Raw genomic sequence first — 14,356 nt, 5'->3', positions numbered from 1 at the left:
CCCCGCGGGACCCTTTAAGAGGCGGGGCTTGGCCGCGCGCCTCGCCGCTCCGCAGAAGCCCGGGACTTGGCGGTGCTGCACCAGGACGCGTCTGGGCTGCATCAGCCGCCGCCGCCGCCGCGCGCCCCGAGCCTGAGCCACGATGAGCGGCCGAGTGGGCGACCTGAGTCCCAAACAGCAGGAGGCCCTGGCCAAGGTGAGCCGTCGCCGGGCCCCAGGGCGCGGCCCCGCCTCGGGGCACGGAGCTGGGGTCCCCGGAGGGCGCGCGGCCGTCGCCCCGCTCGGGGCCGATGCCCAGCGTCCGCCCTCTCCCGGGACCCCGGGAAGTTTGTCCACCCCGGTCCGCGGCCCCCGGGAAGCCCTCGCGGGCAGCCCGGGGCACAAAGGCAACATTGATGCCCGGGGCTGGCGGGGACTGGCGGCAGGGCCGCAGGGCTTCCCCCCGCCCCGCTTCCCGGAGGTGGTTCCCCCTCGAAAGGGCAGTGGCCGGGGCAGAGGGCGGTGGACAGCTCCTTAGCACACTGGGATAGCCCCTGGCTGGGCACCGTGGTCGCGCCTGTGTGACCTTGGGCTAAGCCCTGTCCTTCTCTGTTCCCTTCTTCGTGCAAGGAAATGAGGTCGCATCCGGCTAGTGTTGAAGGCAAACGACTCTTCTGTGTGCGCACTTAAGATCTTTCCTGGGACTCCCAGGGATGGGGTGAGGTTGGGCAAATCCCAAGCCTCACCTCCACCCCTGTCTTGAAACTCGGAGCCCAGCCTGGCTGGTACTTTCAGGGGGAAAGGGGTAGGGGGATGGACTCGGCTTTACCTGGGCTGAGGAGGGGGATGACGGTTTAAGTGCTGGGGGTCTCTTCCTCCATCCTCTCCTCACAGGTGATCTCGGGGAGAAGAGTTCTCTGAGCCAGCATCACTGGGGTCCAGACCAGGGCTCCACGGCCAGGGCTAGCTTTCCATTGGCCGGAAAGTGGGGGGCTGATGTTTCTTCTGCAGGATCAATGGGGAGAATTTGGTTCCGTGGAATCTCCCCCCCACCCTTCCCCAACCACCCCCAAGCCTGGGCAGGGAGGCTTCCGAGTTCACTCGCAAGGGAAGCCGGGCCGAGATGGGATTAGGTAGCGATTAAAGTGGACACAGGAGCTGGGTAGGGTCGGTCCGGGCTGACTTCATGCCTATGGCTTGGAGGAGCAGCAAGGAACAGCGATCTGGAAGCTCTGGGAGCTGGGGGGGGGGGAGGGGAGAGTCAGAGAACCCTGCTGACCTAGGCAAGAGGCACAGTTGGCTTCTCTGGGGCTGTCCTGGAGGTCAGTGACCAGAGACAGGTGAGTGGTGGGGACCGCAGGCTTAGGGAGGGCACACTGCAGCCTGTTGGCCTATGATGAGAGACTAGAGGTGGGTGTGGCCTGTCCCTGGGGGTCACTGTCCACCTTTCTTGTTTAGAGAAGCCACTTCTTTTTTCCTTTCATGGCTTTCTGCTGACCCCTGGACTTTTTTTTTTTTCTTGCCCGTCAGGGCTTGGGCACTGTCCCTGAGCCTCTTTGTGCTCCAGGCTGGTAGTGCTCTACCATTTGAGCCACAGGGCTACTTCTGGCTTTTTCTGTGTATGTGGTGCTGAGGAATCGAACCCAGGGCCTCATGCATGCTAGGCAGGCACTCTACCACTGAGCCACCTTCCCAGCCCTGGACTTCTTCTTCTTCTTCTTTTCTTTAAACCTCCATCTCCTGTTGCTTTCAGGCCCAGCTCAAATGTCATTTTAGGGGTGGGGGGTGAGGGGGGTAGGAGATGGGAAGGGAAGGGGAAACAAAGGAGGAGGCAACAATGCTTGATTAGAAATGTACTCATTACCTTGCCCATGTAATTGTAACCCCTCTGTACAGTATTTTCACAGTTTAAAAAAATGCCATTTTACACAAAGTCATACAGGAACCACCATTCCCTTCTACTATTTTTTTCCCTTTTACTACCAAGGAGGGAGAGGCAGAAGGACTTGGTAGAAAACTGTGGTGGGGAGAGTGTGTGCTCTAGTGTGAAAAATAGACCCAGATTTTCATCTCTGTAATGCTGTTTGACTTTGGATGTGTTACGGAGCCTCCCTGGGTTAATATTTTTTCATCTGAAGACTGGGGACGCTCCAAGGGGATCCGAGTGAGCAGTGTTGGAGACACAGTGCCAAAATCACGTGCGCTGGGCCCACACTGACATTTACTGTGGCACAAATCAGAACGCCCATTCCTGCAGTTAACCAGGCACATGCCCATCTGCCCACTCCAGTGCCAATAGGCAAGCCCACAGCAAGGTAGGAAAGTGTCCCCGTCTCTTCTTTCCCCTCTCCTGCTACCCAGCACCCCTCTGGTAAGACCTAGCACCCCACACATCACACCTGGCATGTGTTCCGCTAGTGTGTGCAGCACCCATTCATGTAAAAGAAGTGTCCATAAAGGCCCCTATAGAAGGTCCCCAGAGAGAGGCTAGGCCGGGTGTGGGGACAGCCACTTACTCCGCTGCCTCTCCTTGCAGTTTCGGGAGAATGTTCAGGACGTCTTGCCCATCCTGCCCAACCCAGATGACTACTTTCTCCTGCGCTGGCTCCGAGGTGAGGAAAAAGGGAGGGAGCTGGGGCTGGGGTGGGGAGGGCGCAGGGAGAGGCGCTGGATTGGGCAAAGGCTCATTCTGGACAACAGAAAACAGACTGACAACTCCTGGAAACCCACCCCTGACCATCTGAGAATTTGGGGTGGGAGAATCAGCCTTGCGAGGGTGGGAACCTTGTGTCTGCTAAGGATCATTTAGATATTTTGTTGGCACACTACCACTTGAGCCTCAGCTCTACTTCCTGGTTGTTGTTGTTATTGTTTGTTGTTTGTTTGTTTTGCTTATTAATGAGAGATAAAAATCTCACTGACTTTTCTGCCCAAGCTGTCTTTGATCTTCAGATCTCAGACCATTGAACATCAGATCTCAGTCTCCTAAGTAGCTAGGATTACAGGCGTGAGCCTCTAGCTCCCAGCTCACTGGATATTTATAATGTTATTTATGGGGCTGGGAAGGTGGCTCAGTGGTAGTAATGCTTGCCTTGCATGCATGAGGCCCTGGGTTCGATTCCTCAGCACCACATAAGCAAAAAGAAAAAAGCCAGAAGTGGTGCTGTGGCTCAAGTAGTAGAGCGCTAGCCTTGAGCTGAAGAGCTGAGGGACAGCACCTAGGCCCAGAGTTCAGGTTCCATGACCGACCAAAAAAAAAATAAATAAAAGGTTATTTATGGGTCCTACAAAATTATCAATACAAGCTGATAGGTCATGGGCAGCCAAAACATAGGAGAAGCCTAAGTGCATTTTCCTGGTGTGTACCAAATGATTTTGTGGGCCTTAAATTGTCCCTGGGCTATAATTACCACCCCCCTGCCCCATGCTTGAGTCTAGAAGGTACTTGGTAATTAGAAACCTGCAAACCCTATTGGATAGCTAGGCCACCGAGGTTCAGAGAGGTGAAGACTGCGGGCAAGCTGTAGGCACAGAGGAGACTAAAGGCCCTGGTTGCTCCCTGTCAGCCTTGGCCTCTTTCCATCTCCGACATAAATCAGCTCTGTTGGTTGACTGAGGGAAACTGAGGCCAAGCTAGGCCCCGCTTTGTGGAAAGCCAGAGACAGAGCTAAGGTTCGAACTAGGATCTGGCTGGGCACTGGTGGTTCACGCCTATCATCTTAGCTACTCAGCTAAGATCTGAGGATCAATGTTCAAAGCCAGCCCAGGCAGATGAAGCTGTAAGGCTCTTATCTCCAATTAACCATCAAAAGACACTGGAAGAGAACACCAGCCTTGAGCAGAAAAAGCCAAGCAAAAGTGTAAGGCCCGGAGTTTAAATCCCAGGGTCAGCACAACAGACTCTGGTCCCTGAGAGAGGCTGGCTGTTTTATTTTAATAGCAGTGGAATCTTGTGCATGGAAATGTGAGGGACTCAGGAGCTCCAGACTCTGAGTTCTAGATCCAAGTGTGCCCTGACTTGGCAGTGGTACCTAAGGATAACATCAAATATCTAGTCTAGGCAAGACATGACATGATTGAGTTATGAGTGTTCCTTTTCTAGTATTAGGGTTAGACTCCTTCTTTTCTCTGTCATTTAGGTCATATGCTACCCTCCCTTTCTTCTTCTGACACCTTTCTCTCTCTTTTTTAAAATTTATGCAAACTATATTACTAGACCTAGAAGTAACAAAGGAGGGCCCAGGCACTGGTGGCTCATGCCTGTAATCCTAGCTACCCAGGAGGCTGAGATCTGAGGATCACGATACAAAGCCAGCCCAGGTAGGAAAGTCTGTGAGACTCCTATCTCCAGTGAACCACCTGAAAACCAGAAGTGAAGTTGTGGCTCAAAGTGGTAGAGTGCTAGCCTTGAGCAAAAAAGCTCAGAGACAGTGCCCAGGCCCTGAGTTCAAGCCCCATAATTGACAAAAGAAAAAAAAAAAAGCCAGGTGCCAGTGACTCATGCTTGTCATCCTAGCTACTCAGGAGGCTGAGAGTTGAGGATCACAGTTCAAAGCCAGCCTGGGCAGGAAAATCCATGAGACTCTTATTCCAATGAATCACAAGAAAACCCTAAGTGACACTGTGGCTCAAGTGGTAGAGTGCCTGTTTTGAGCTGAGGAGCTGAGGGACAGCGCCCAGGCCCAGAGTTCAAGCCCAATGACTGATTCCCCCCCCCTCCAAAAAAAAAGAAAGAAAGAAAAAGGAAAAGAAATAACAAAGGAAACACCATTGAGAGTTAAATCAGCAATGTTCTAAGTTGGGATCTAGAATCAAATCCCAAGATCTTAAAGTATAAACCATGCAATTACTCCTCTGTGGACACCTAGGGCTCACATCTCAGGAGGACAACCATGTAGTTTCCTTTGCTTTCCAGAAATATAATAAAGCTGACCTGTTAGAGATGCACCTGAGCACCCAGGAGAGCCACGTGGGGCTCAGGGAACCTGTCATTTTCCCATTCTCCTACCACCACCCCCCCTCACCAAAAAAAAAAAAAAAAAAGCTGTGATCTCACCCAGAGAGGATGGAAGGGTAGCCTGGGGGAGGCTGGAGGAAATTTTGGCCCAGCATTTGCAGAAGTATGGGAGCTAGAAGCGGGTGGGTGGGTAGGTGGGAAGACCTTCTTAAAGGGCCAGCCACAAGATGATGCAGCTATGGAGCTCCTGCTAGGAAGAAGAAAAATATGGTTTCTTAGCTCTCTTTTATCTAGGAGAGTCCTGCCAGCTGGTCTCCCAGACACCTAATGCCCTTTCCCCACCCACCCCCCCTCTTGGCATAAGGGGGCCCCCTTGTTCACCAAGTACCTAGAGAGGAGAGGGACTTGCACTGCTACCGCAAAGCAGAATCAGGGCAGAGCTTAGGGTTTGAGATTCCTGCCCAGCACTCTTTCCAGTCATTCCTGAGAATTCATATAAACTCTTTTCTTTCTTTTCTTTTCTTCCCTTTCCTTTTCCTCCCTCCCTTCTTCCCTCTCTTCCTCCCTCCCTCCCTCCCTCTCTTCCTTCCTTCCTTCCTTCTTTCCCTCCTTCCTTCCTTCCTTCCTTCTTTCTTTCTTTCTTTTTTGAACTCTGGGCCTGGGCGCTGTCCCTCAGCTCTTCAGCTCAAGGTGAGCGCTCTACCACTTGAGCCACAGCGCCTCTTCCGGCTTTTTTCTTTTTGCTTATGTGGTGCTGAGGAATCGAACCCAGGACCTCAGGCATGCAAGGCAAGCGCTCTACCACTGAGCCACCTTCCCAGCCCTCTTTCTTTCTTTCTTTCTTTCTTTCTTTTCTTTTCTTTCTTTCTTTTGCCAGTCCTGAGGCTTAAACTCAGAGTCTAGGCACTGCCCTTGAGCCTTTTTGTGCTCAAAGCGAGCACTTCTGGCTTTTTCTGAGTAGTTTATTGGAGATAGGAGTCTCACAGACTTTCCTGCCTTGGCTGGCTTCAAACCACCATCCTCAGATTTCAGCCTCCTGGGTAGCTAGAATTACAGGCATGAGCCACCAGTGCTGGGCAAACTTTTCTTAACCAGGTGCCAGTGGCTCAAGCCTGTGGTCTTAGCTACTCAGGAAGCTGAGATCTGAGGATCATGATTTAAAGCCAGCCTGTGCAGGAAAGTCTGTGAGACTTAGCTCCAGATAACCACCAAAAAGACAGATGTGGAACTATGGCTCAAATAGTAGAGCCCTAGCCACAAGCAAAAAAGCTCAGGGACAGCATCTAGGCCCTGAGTTCAAGCCCTAGGGCTTGACACACACATATACACAAAAGCCAATAACCACCAAAAAACCCTTTTATTTTCTTCTTGAATGGTGCTCAGGATCAAGCCCACATCTTATGCATGCAAGGCAAGCACTACCACCGATCCAAGCTCTGACCTCTTCAAACAGAATGTCTCCTTAGTATTTAATTTGTGCCTTACATTTCCTGGGCAGAAGCTCAGGCCTGGTCAGACCCTATTATGAATTTGAATTAGGGTTTTTGCTGCTTTCAAAAAGCAAACCCTTTTCTCTTTCTCCCTTTGATTCTAAAAAGAAATGTTTTGTTAGCCACCCACACACAGAATGTCTTTCTCTAAGTCAGGTGTGGGCTTGGAGTTCAGTTTTCTGCCAGTCCCCAGACATTGAGCAGAGACACAAATCCCCACTTGCTGACCCCGATCTGGGACTGAGCTCTGAGTCAAAGAAACGGCTAACACATGGAAGAGGGGGGCAGCCGTGAGGAGGAAGGGCAGATCTGAGCCTCCCACACATTTTTAGGACTAGGGTGTGGTCAAACAAGAGCACAGGGTGGCTACTGTTAGGGCTGGGTTCTCTGGCAATGCCCCATGCCAGGCTTCGGGCCACCCCTCGGTGGGGAGTAGGAGCTGGGAGAGGCCTGGCTCAGCAGATCTGAGGAGTACCAGGTCCAGAGCCGGGAGCAATTCTGAGGGCCTTACAAGCTATGGATGCTGAACCTTGGCAGATAAGGGCTTACTGGAGAGCTTCCCTTCAGATAAGCCCCGCCCCCCTCACAGTTCACCACCACCACCACACCCCTGGTTCTTTAAGAAGATAAGAGTATCCTTTCCCACTTCTGGGGTCTAGCTCCTCTCATGAGAAGATGTTGCTTTATGTCCTTCTAATATTTCTGGTTTATTAAATGATTGATCAGAGACATGCAGTATCCTGCCCAAGGTTGCATACAGAAGGTAGAAGACGTTGGATGCAAAGCCACATTATAGTTCTCTAAATATTGTACCATGCCGGGTATGGTAGTGCATGTCTATGCTCCCAGCTCCTTGAGAGGCAGAGTAGGAGGATCATAGTTGGAGGGCAGTCTAGGCACAGTTAGCTTGAAGCCTTATCTGAAAAACTAACTAAAAGCCAGGTGCTGGTGGCTCACACCTGTAATCCTAGATACTCTGGAGGCTGAGATCTGAGGATTGAGGTTCAAAGCCAACTCAGACAAAAGCCCATGAGACTCTTACCTCCAAAAAACTGCTCAGAAAACTGAAAGTGGTGCTGTGGCTCAAGTGCTAGAATTCTGGCCTTGAATTGAGTTCAAGCCCCATGACCGACCCCCCCCGCCCCCCCAAAAAAAAAGAGAGAAAAAGAAAAATGAACTAAAAGCAAAAAGACTGGGAGTATAGCTCATGTGGTAGAGTGTTCATTAATCAAGAGGCCCTTTGTTCAATCCCCAGCACCACTAAACAAGCAACAAACAAATAAAGTTGTTCCAGATTGTCACTATGGTATGAGAAGACTGATCGTTAAAAGTTCCAAGGCCACTTTTCAAAACTGCTGGCAGTGTGGCCCTGGTCAGGGTTTTGTTTGTTTGTTTTGGTTTTGCCAGTACTGAGGCTTGAATTCAGGGCCTTGAGTTCTTGCTTAGCTTTTTCCTTTCATGGCTGGTGCTCTACCTCTTGAGACATGCTTCTAGTTTCAAGGTTTTGGGTTTATTGTTTTTTGTGTTCTTTTGCTAGTTAAATGGAGATGGAATTTCATGGACTTTTTCTTTCTGCCTGAGCTGGTTTTGAACCTCAATCCTCACATCTCAGTCCCCTGAGGAGCTAGGATTAGAGGGTTAGAGCCAGGACTAGATCTGTGTACACTCAGCAAGTGGTGAGGAAGGCACCCATCAGTGACAGTCCAGAGGTCATTCTGTCTGGTCAGGGTTCTAGGACTGTCCACATATTTAGATGCCAAATAAATCCATACACTCATCCAGCCAGGAACTACAGTTCATCAGTCAGATGGGCAAATGCATCAGAATCTAGAGCTCAGAAACCCTATAAAGGATGGGAGGAAGCTGATTGGGCAGAGATGAAATTTGATAAGAGTGGGCGGCAAGTCCCACCTTTCCAAGGAGGGGTGGAGGCTTAGCTGCAGCCCAGGTGTAAAGGATTTGGGGGTTTCCGTTGACTGATCTGAGGGTGTGGACTGTTGCTATGAAAATTCTTGGGGTTTATTGAAGAAGGAAAATAGCACCTGGAGCTATAATCGACCCTGGATAGCTCACTTTAAGAGGGGGCCCCGGCAAGTTGGAGAGAATCCAAAGGGAAGTTATTTGAATGGTCTTAGAGCTGAATGTAAGGAATAGCTAAAGGGCCCAAGGTTGGCAGGAGGGGAGGAGGGAAGATCTAGGGTGATAGTACAGAATTTTCTGGTATCTGGAGAATTGTGTTTCCTTCAGTGTCTCTGTAGTAGATCTTACCTCAGTACAAGAATTAAGTGCAGGAGATGGGCGCTGGTGGCTCACGCCTGTAATCCTAGCTACTTAGGAAGGTGAGATCTGAAGATCATGTTTGAAGCCAGCAGGGCAGGAAAGTCTGTGATAAACTACTCAGAAAAAGCCAGAAGTGGCGCTGTGGTTTAAGCAGTAGAGTGCTAGCCTTGAACAAAAGAAGCTCAGGGACAGCACCCAGGTCCTGAGTTCAAGCCCCAGGACAAGCACGAAAGAGAAAAAAAAAAAGAATTAAGTGTAGGTCTGGAGGCGTGGCTTAAATAGTAGAGCATCTGCTCAGCAAGGAGGGCCCTGAGTTCAAAACCTAGCAAGGGAAGGGGTGTGTGTAGTAGCAGCTCAGATAATCTAGGAGCACAGGGCCTTGGAAATGTGAGGCAGGAGGATCTTTTGTGTTCAGACCTGAGCAGGGGTTCAGGGACAAGATAAAGCACTGATCCAGAAAACTCTGTGTGTGTGTGTGTGTGTGTGTGTGTGTGTGTGTGTGTATGTGACCTGAGCAGGGGTTCAGGGACAAGATAAAGCATTGATCCAGAAAACTGTGTGTGTGTGTGTGTGTGTGTGTGTGACCTGAGCAGGGGTTCAGGGACAAGATAAAGCACTGATCCAGAAAACTGTGTGTGTGTGTGTGTGTACAGAAGGACTTGAACTCAGGGCCTGGGCTTTTTCCATTTTACCACAGTTCCACTTCTGTTTTTTTGGTGGTTTACTAGAGAGGAGTCTCATGGACTTTCCTGCCTAGGCTGGCCTTGAACCTCAGTCCTCAGATCTCAGCCTACTGAGTAGCTAGGATTACAAGCGTGAGCCACTGGGGGCATTGATCCACAAAACTTTTTTGGGAAACTGTTGTAGTCTATTTAAGGGATGTCGGGGTCTTTAGGGACATGACAGGATTGGTTGGAGGGATCTTCCAGCACTGTCCCCCAACATTCATCTTTGAACTTGGGTCAATGTCTCTGAACTGGATTTTAGACTTGCGTAGTAGATAAAAGTTTGTGAGGGGAAGGCCAACTGATAAGGGGGTACAGGGTTCACTTTCCCTCAGAAGAGATAAGACTCTTTGCCTGATCATATCCACTAGCGTGTAATTGTTTTTCTTCTTGTGTCAGCACTGGAGCTTGAACTCAGGCCTCATGTTCTTAGCTACGTTGTGCTGGGCTGGTGCTCTACCACTAGGGCCACAGCTCTGCTTCTGGCTGGTTAATTGGAGATAAGAGTCTCAAGGACTTTTCTGCCTGGTTGGCATTGAAGTGTGATCCACCAATCTCAGCCTCCCGAGTAGCAAGGATTACAGGCATGAGCCAACTATGCCCAGCCACTGGGGTAAAATTCTTTGACCTTGAAGTTGCAATGCTCCCCTCCCCAATTCATTAAACTTGACCTGTTCTGCCCACAAACACATTGGCTGTGATATCCCACAAGCCCTCTGTGACCCTCCCATTAGCCTCTGGATGTGGGGTGATCTGAGTTAGCTGGGGTGATACCCAGGCTGGAAGCAGGCTTACTCTTTTTTTTTAAATTATGATTAAGTGATTACATAATTTTTCAAATTTCACAGTATTGTGGGATAGTGATGCTCAGATAAAGTCACAAACACATTCTAACTTTCCTGGAGCAAGTTGTGTATAACACTTATGAGTTCTATGAGCTTTGCGATACAGTTATTTCTTCCACATTGGGTGGTATGTACATTTCTTTTGTTTTGCATAGCATCAGCTGTTCCCTCTTTCCTATTTGTTCCCTCCCTCCCATCGCTGCCATTAAGTTGCTTAGTTCATTTTGGTCAATGTCCAGTGCAGCTGATGGGTTCTGCTGTTTTTTGGTTTTCCCTGATTCCCTCTAGTTCTGTGTCGTCTTCCTGGCTCACCTCTGGTGTGCACATATATACCATACATGTGATCAGCAAGCAGGTTTACTCTTCATACTCTTGGGACACTGGGTTTGCTAGCCTGATGTTGATAGTGTCTTCTTGTTACAGCACGAAGCTTTGACCTGCAGAAGTCAGAGGCCATGCTCCGGAAGGTGAGATCCACTTGGCTCTTAATGCTACTGTTACCTCTCGTCCACCAATCAGAATCTCACTTTCCTGATCTTCAGTTACCCATCCCCTCCCACCCCTATCCATCACAGCCACGAGCCTACCTCTGGCCTTTTGCTCTGCAAAGGCAAGATTTTCCTAGTTCTCCGCTAGCTGAGGTGGATCATCTGCTCCTGCTTGCTGAGACATTTAAAATGCACAAGGCCTCTTTTTTTTTTTTTCTTTCCCTCATTCCTGCCTAGCGCTTTGTAGTGACCATCTGTGGTCTGGTGGCGTGTGTGTGTGTGTGTGTGTGTGTGTGTGTGTGTGTGTGTGTACCTGTGTCTGTGTATGGCCACTGTCTCTGAGCTTTTTCAGTAAGGGTTAGCACTCTACCACTTGAATAAGAGCTCTACCTCCTCTTTTTTGCTGGTTCATTGGAGATAAGAATCTTATTAACTTTCCTGCCCTGGCTGGCTTAGAATCACAATCCTCAGATCTGTCTCCTGAGTAGCTAGGATTACCGGTTTGAGTCAATGCACCTGGCTTTTACCTCCTGCTTCCCCTCCACCCTCTCTCCCCCCCTCCCCAGCCTTGGGGCTTGAACTCAAGGCCTAGGGGCTGTCACTTGAGTGTCTTGCTCATGGCTAGCACTTTACCACTTGAGCCACAGTGCCCCTTCTGGCTTTTTCTGTTTATGTGTTACAGAGGAATCGAACCCCGGGCTTCGTGCATGCTAGGCAAGCACTTTACCACGAAGCCACCTTCCCAGCCCATCACCTCCTGCTTTTTTAAAGTTTCTGATTGTGTGTTTACAGCATGTGGAGTTCCGGAAGCAAAAGGATATAGATAACATCACGAGTTGGCAGCCTCCCGAGGTGAGGATGAATTTTCCTCCCCGACCCCCCTCCATCTCTGTTCTCAGCCTATTGGACTGGGGAGGGGGGGCTGGAGTTCTGATTAGGTACCTGTTGGTATCCAGGGAAAGGCATGTGAAGGGGGAGACTCGAGTCCACACTAAAGCACTATGATGTTGGGAAGCCGTGGGCACCCCCGGCCCACCCAGCAGGGGCGATGTTGGTGTCTTTGTACAGGTGATCAAGCAGTATCTGGCTGGGGGCACATGTGGCTACGACCTGGATGGCTGCCCGATCTGTTATGATATCATTGGGCCTCTGGATGCCAAAGGGCTGCTGTTCTCAGCCACCAAGCAAGACCTTCTCAGGACCAAGATAAGGGAGTGCGAACTGCTTCTGCAGGAGTGTGCCCGCCAGACCACCAAGGTGGGTAATGAATGGGGGCCTGCCACGGTCAAGAGCGAGCGCTGGGCTCACTCTAGTAATCCTAACTACCAGGAAGCCCAAGATGCGTCAACTGTGTAAGATGCATGCCTGGGCAGTTGAGACCCTATCTCAAAAGACACTTACAGGAAAGAGGGCTGGAGGCATGGCTCAATGGTTAGAGTGCCTGCCTAGCAAATGTGAGGATATGAGTTCAAGTCCCAGTACTGCCCCCCCCCAAAAAAAAGGTGGGTTGTAATATAGCCAGTCTTTTAGGCTTCATAGCTTACTGAAATCTCAAAGATTTAGAGATGATCATACTGTTGCCATAGTGTTTTTCTTTCATTTTGCAGTGCTGGGCATGGAACCATAGCTTTATGTATGTTAGGCAAGCACTCTATCACTTCATTTCCACCCTGGCCTGCCGGATTTTATTTTGCCAAGTAAAGAGTTAAAATGACCATCTGTTATTGTCATAATGAGTCCCCAGTCTATAGAAATGGCATGATCTGGGGCTGGGAAGGTGGCTCAGTGGTAGAGCGCTTGCCTTGCATGAATGAGGCCCTAGGTTCAATTCCTCAGCACCATGGAAGCAGAAAAAGCTGGAAGTGGTGCTGTGGCTCAAGTGGTAGAGCGCTAGCCTTGAGCTGAAGAGCTGAGGGAGAGCGCCCAGGCTCAGAGTTCAGGCCCCACAACTGACACAAAAAAAAAAAAAGAAAAGAAAGAAAGAAATGGCATGATCTGATCTCAGAATAAAAACAAGTCCTTTAAGTTGAGTAAACTTAGTTTTATTACAAAACAACACCAAACCAGCTGTAATCTAGCACTTGGGAGGTAGAGGCAGGAAGACTGCTAGTGTGTTAGGTCAGTCTGGGCTACTGAGCAAGACCTTGTCTCAAAAACAAAACAAACAAATTAGCCAGGCTCTGGTGGCTCACACTTGTAATCCTAGCTACTCAGGAGGCTGAGATCTGTAGTTAGAAGCCAGTTGAGGTAGAAAAATCCGTTTGTTTTTAGGACTAGGAAGGTGGCTCAGTGGTAGAGCACTTGCTTTGCATGTATGAGGCCCTGGGTTTGATTCCTCAGCACCACATAGAAAAAGTTGAAAGTGGTGCTGTAGATCAAGTGGTAGAGCACTAGCGTTGAGCTGAAGAGCCAAAGGACAGCACTCCGGCCCAGAGTTCAAGGCCCAGGACCAACAACAACAACAAAAAAAAGAGTTTGTTTTTAAAATAATCAGCACAAAGTAGGACTGGCTCAAATGGTAGAGCACTAGCCTAACAAGCATGAAGCCTCAAGTCCAAACCCTAATACACACATACAAACGCACACTCTCTCTCCTCTCTCTCTCTCTCTCTCTCTCCACCATACCCCATCACACCTCCTACCCGCCAGAACTGACTATAGCTGGAATGTAGCCGAGTGGATAAAGTACATGCTTAGCATTCAGGAAGCCAAGAGTTTGAACCCTAACACTACAATTTTTTTTTTGGTCAGTCTTGGGGCTTGAACTCTTTTTTTTTGTTTGTTTGGGGCTTGAACTCTTGCTTGGGTGCTGTCCCTCAGCTCTTCAGCTCAAGGTGAGCACTCTACCACTGAGCCACAGCGCCACTCCTGCTTATGTGGTACTGAGGAATGGATCTCAGGGCCTCATGCATGCAAGGCAAGTACTCTACCACTGAGCCACCTTCCCAGCCCACAAACAATATTTTTTAAATATTGCTACTTTTTTTTTTTTTTGGCCGGTCATGGGGCTTGAAGTCTGGGCCTGGATGCTGTCCTTCAGCTCTTCAGCTCAAGGCTAGTGCTCTACCACTTTGAGCCACAGTGCCACTTTGGGTTTTCTGGTGTTTAATTGGAGATAAGAGTTTCACAGACTTCCTAACTGGGCTACCGTGATCCTCAGATCTCAGTCTCCTGAATAGCTAGAATTACAGGCGTGAGCCACCAGTGCCTGGCTGCTCCTTTTTGTTGTTGTTGTTCTTAGTTGTGGGGCTTGAACTCAGGGCCTGGTTGCTGTCCTTTAGCCTGTTTGTACTCAAGGCTAGTCCTCTGCCATTTGAACCATGGCGCCATTTCTGATTTTTCAGTAGAAGAGTTTCTTGGGGACTCTTTTGCCCAGGCTGGCTTCGAACTGTGATCCTCATTTCTCAGTCTCCTGAGTAGCTAGGATTATAGGCATATGCCAGTGGGGCCTGGCTTGCAACCTTGTATTTTAATGGGAGGTGAAATTTCATCATGGACCGCCCATTCTTAGACAAGCAGTGTGTGTGTGTGTGTGTACATGTACTATTGGTATTGGGGGTTGAACTCAGTGTGTGTGTGTGTGTGTGTGTGT

General features: G+C 49.6%; 1 protein-coding gene across 1 annotated transcript in view; it reads left to right on the top strand.

Annotated features, from left to right (window-relative positions):
• The first annotated feature begins 66 nt into the window (after positions 1-66).
• Sec14l2 (SEC14-like 2 (S. cerevisiae)) overlaps positions 67-14,356 on the top strand; it is a 28,681-nt gene continuing 14,391 nt past the window's right edge. Inside the window, exons 1-5 of the mRNA XM_013014499.1 lie at positions 67-196; positions 2,516-2,591; positions 10,700-10,743; positions 11,557-11,616; positions 11,833-12,021. Coding sequence (XP_012869953.1) covers positions 143-196; positions 2,516-2,591; positions 10,700-10,743; positions 11,557-11,616; positions 11,833-12,021 — 423 coding nt within the window. The 5' untranslated portion in view covers positions 67-142. The remainder of the gene's footprint in view (positions 197-2,515; positions 2,592-10,699; positions 10,744-11,556; positions 11,617-11,832; positions 12,022-14,356) is intronic.

Source organism: Dipodomys ordii, unplaced genomic scaffold, assembly GCF_000151885.1.
Source record: "Dipodomys ordii isolate 6190 unplaced genomic scaffold, Dord_2.0 Scaffold23, whole genome shotgun sequence".
Taxonomy (NCBI): domain Eukaryota; kingdom Metazoa; phylum Chordata; class Mammalia; order Rodentia; family Heteromyidae; genus Dipodomys; species Dipodomys ordii.
This window is presented reverse-complemented; position numbering and strand designations above follow the sequence as displayed.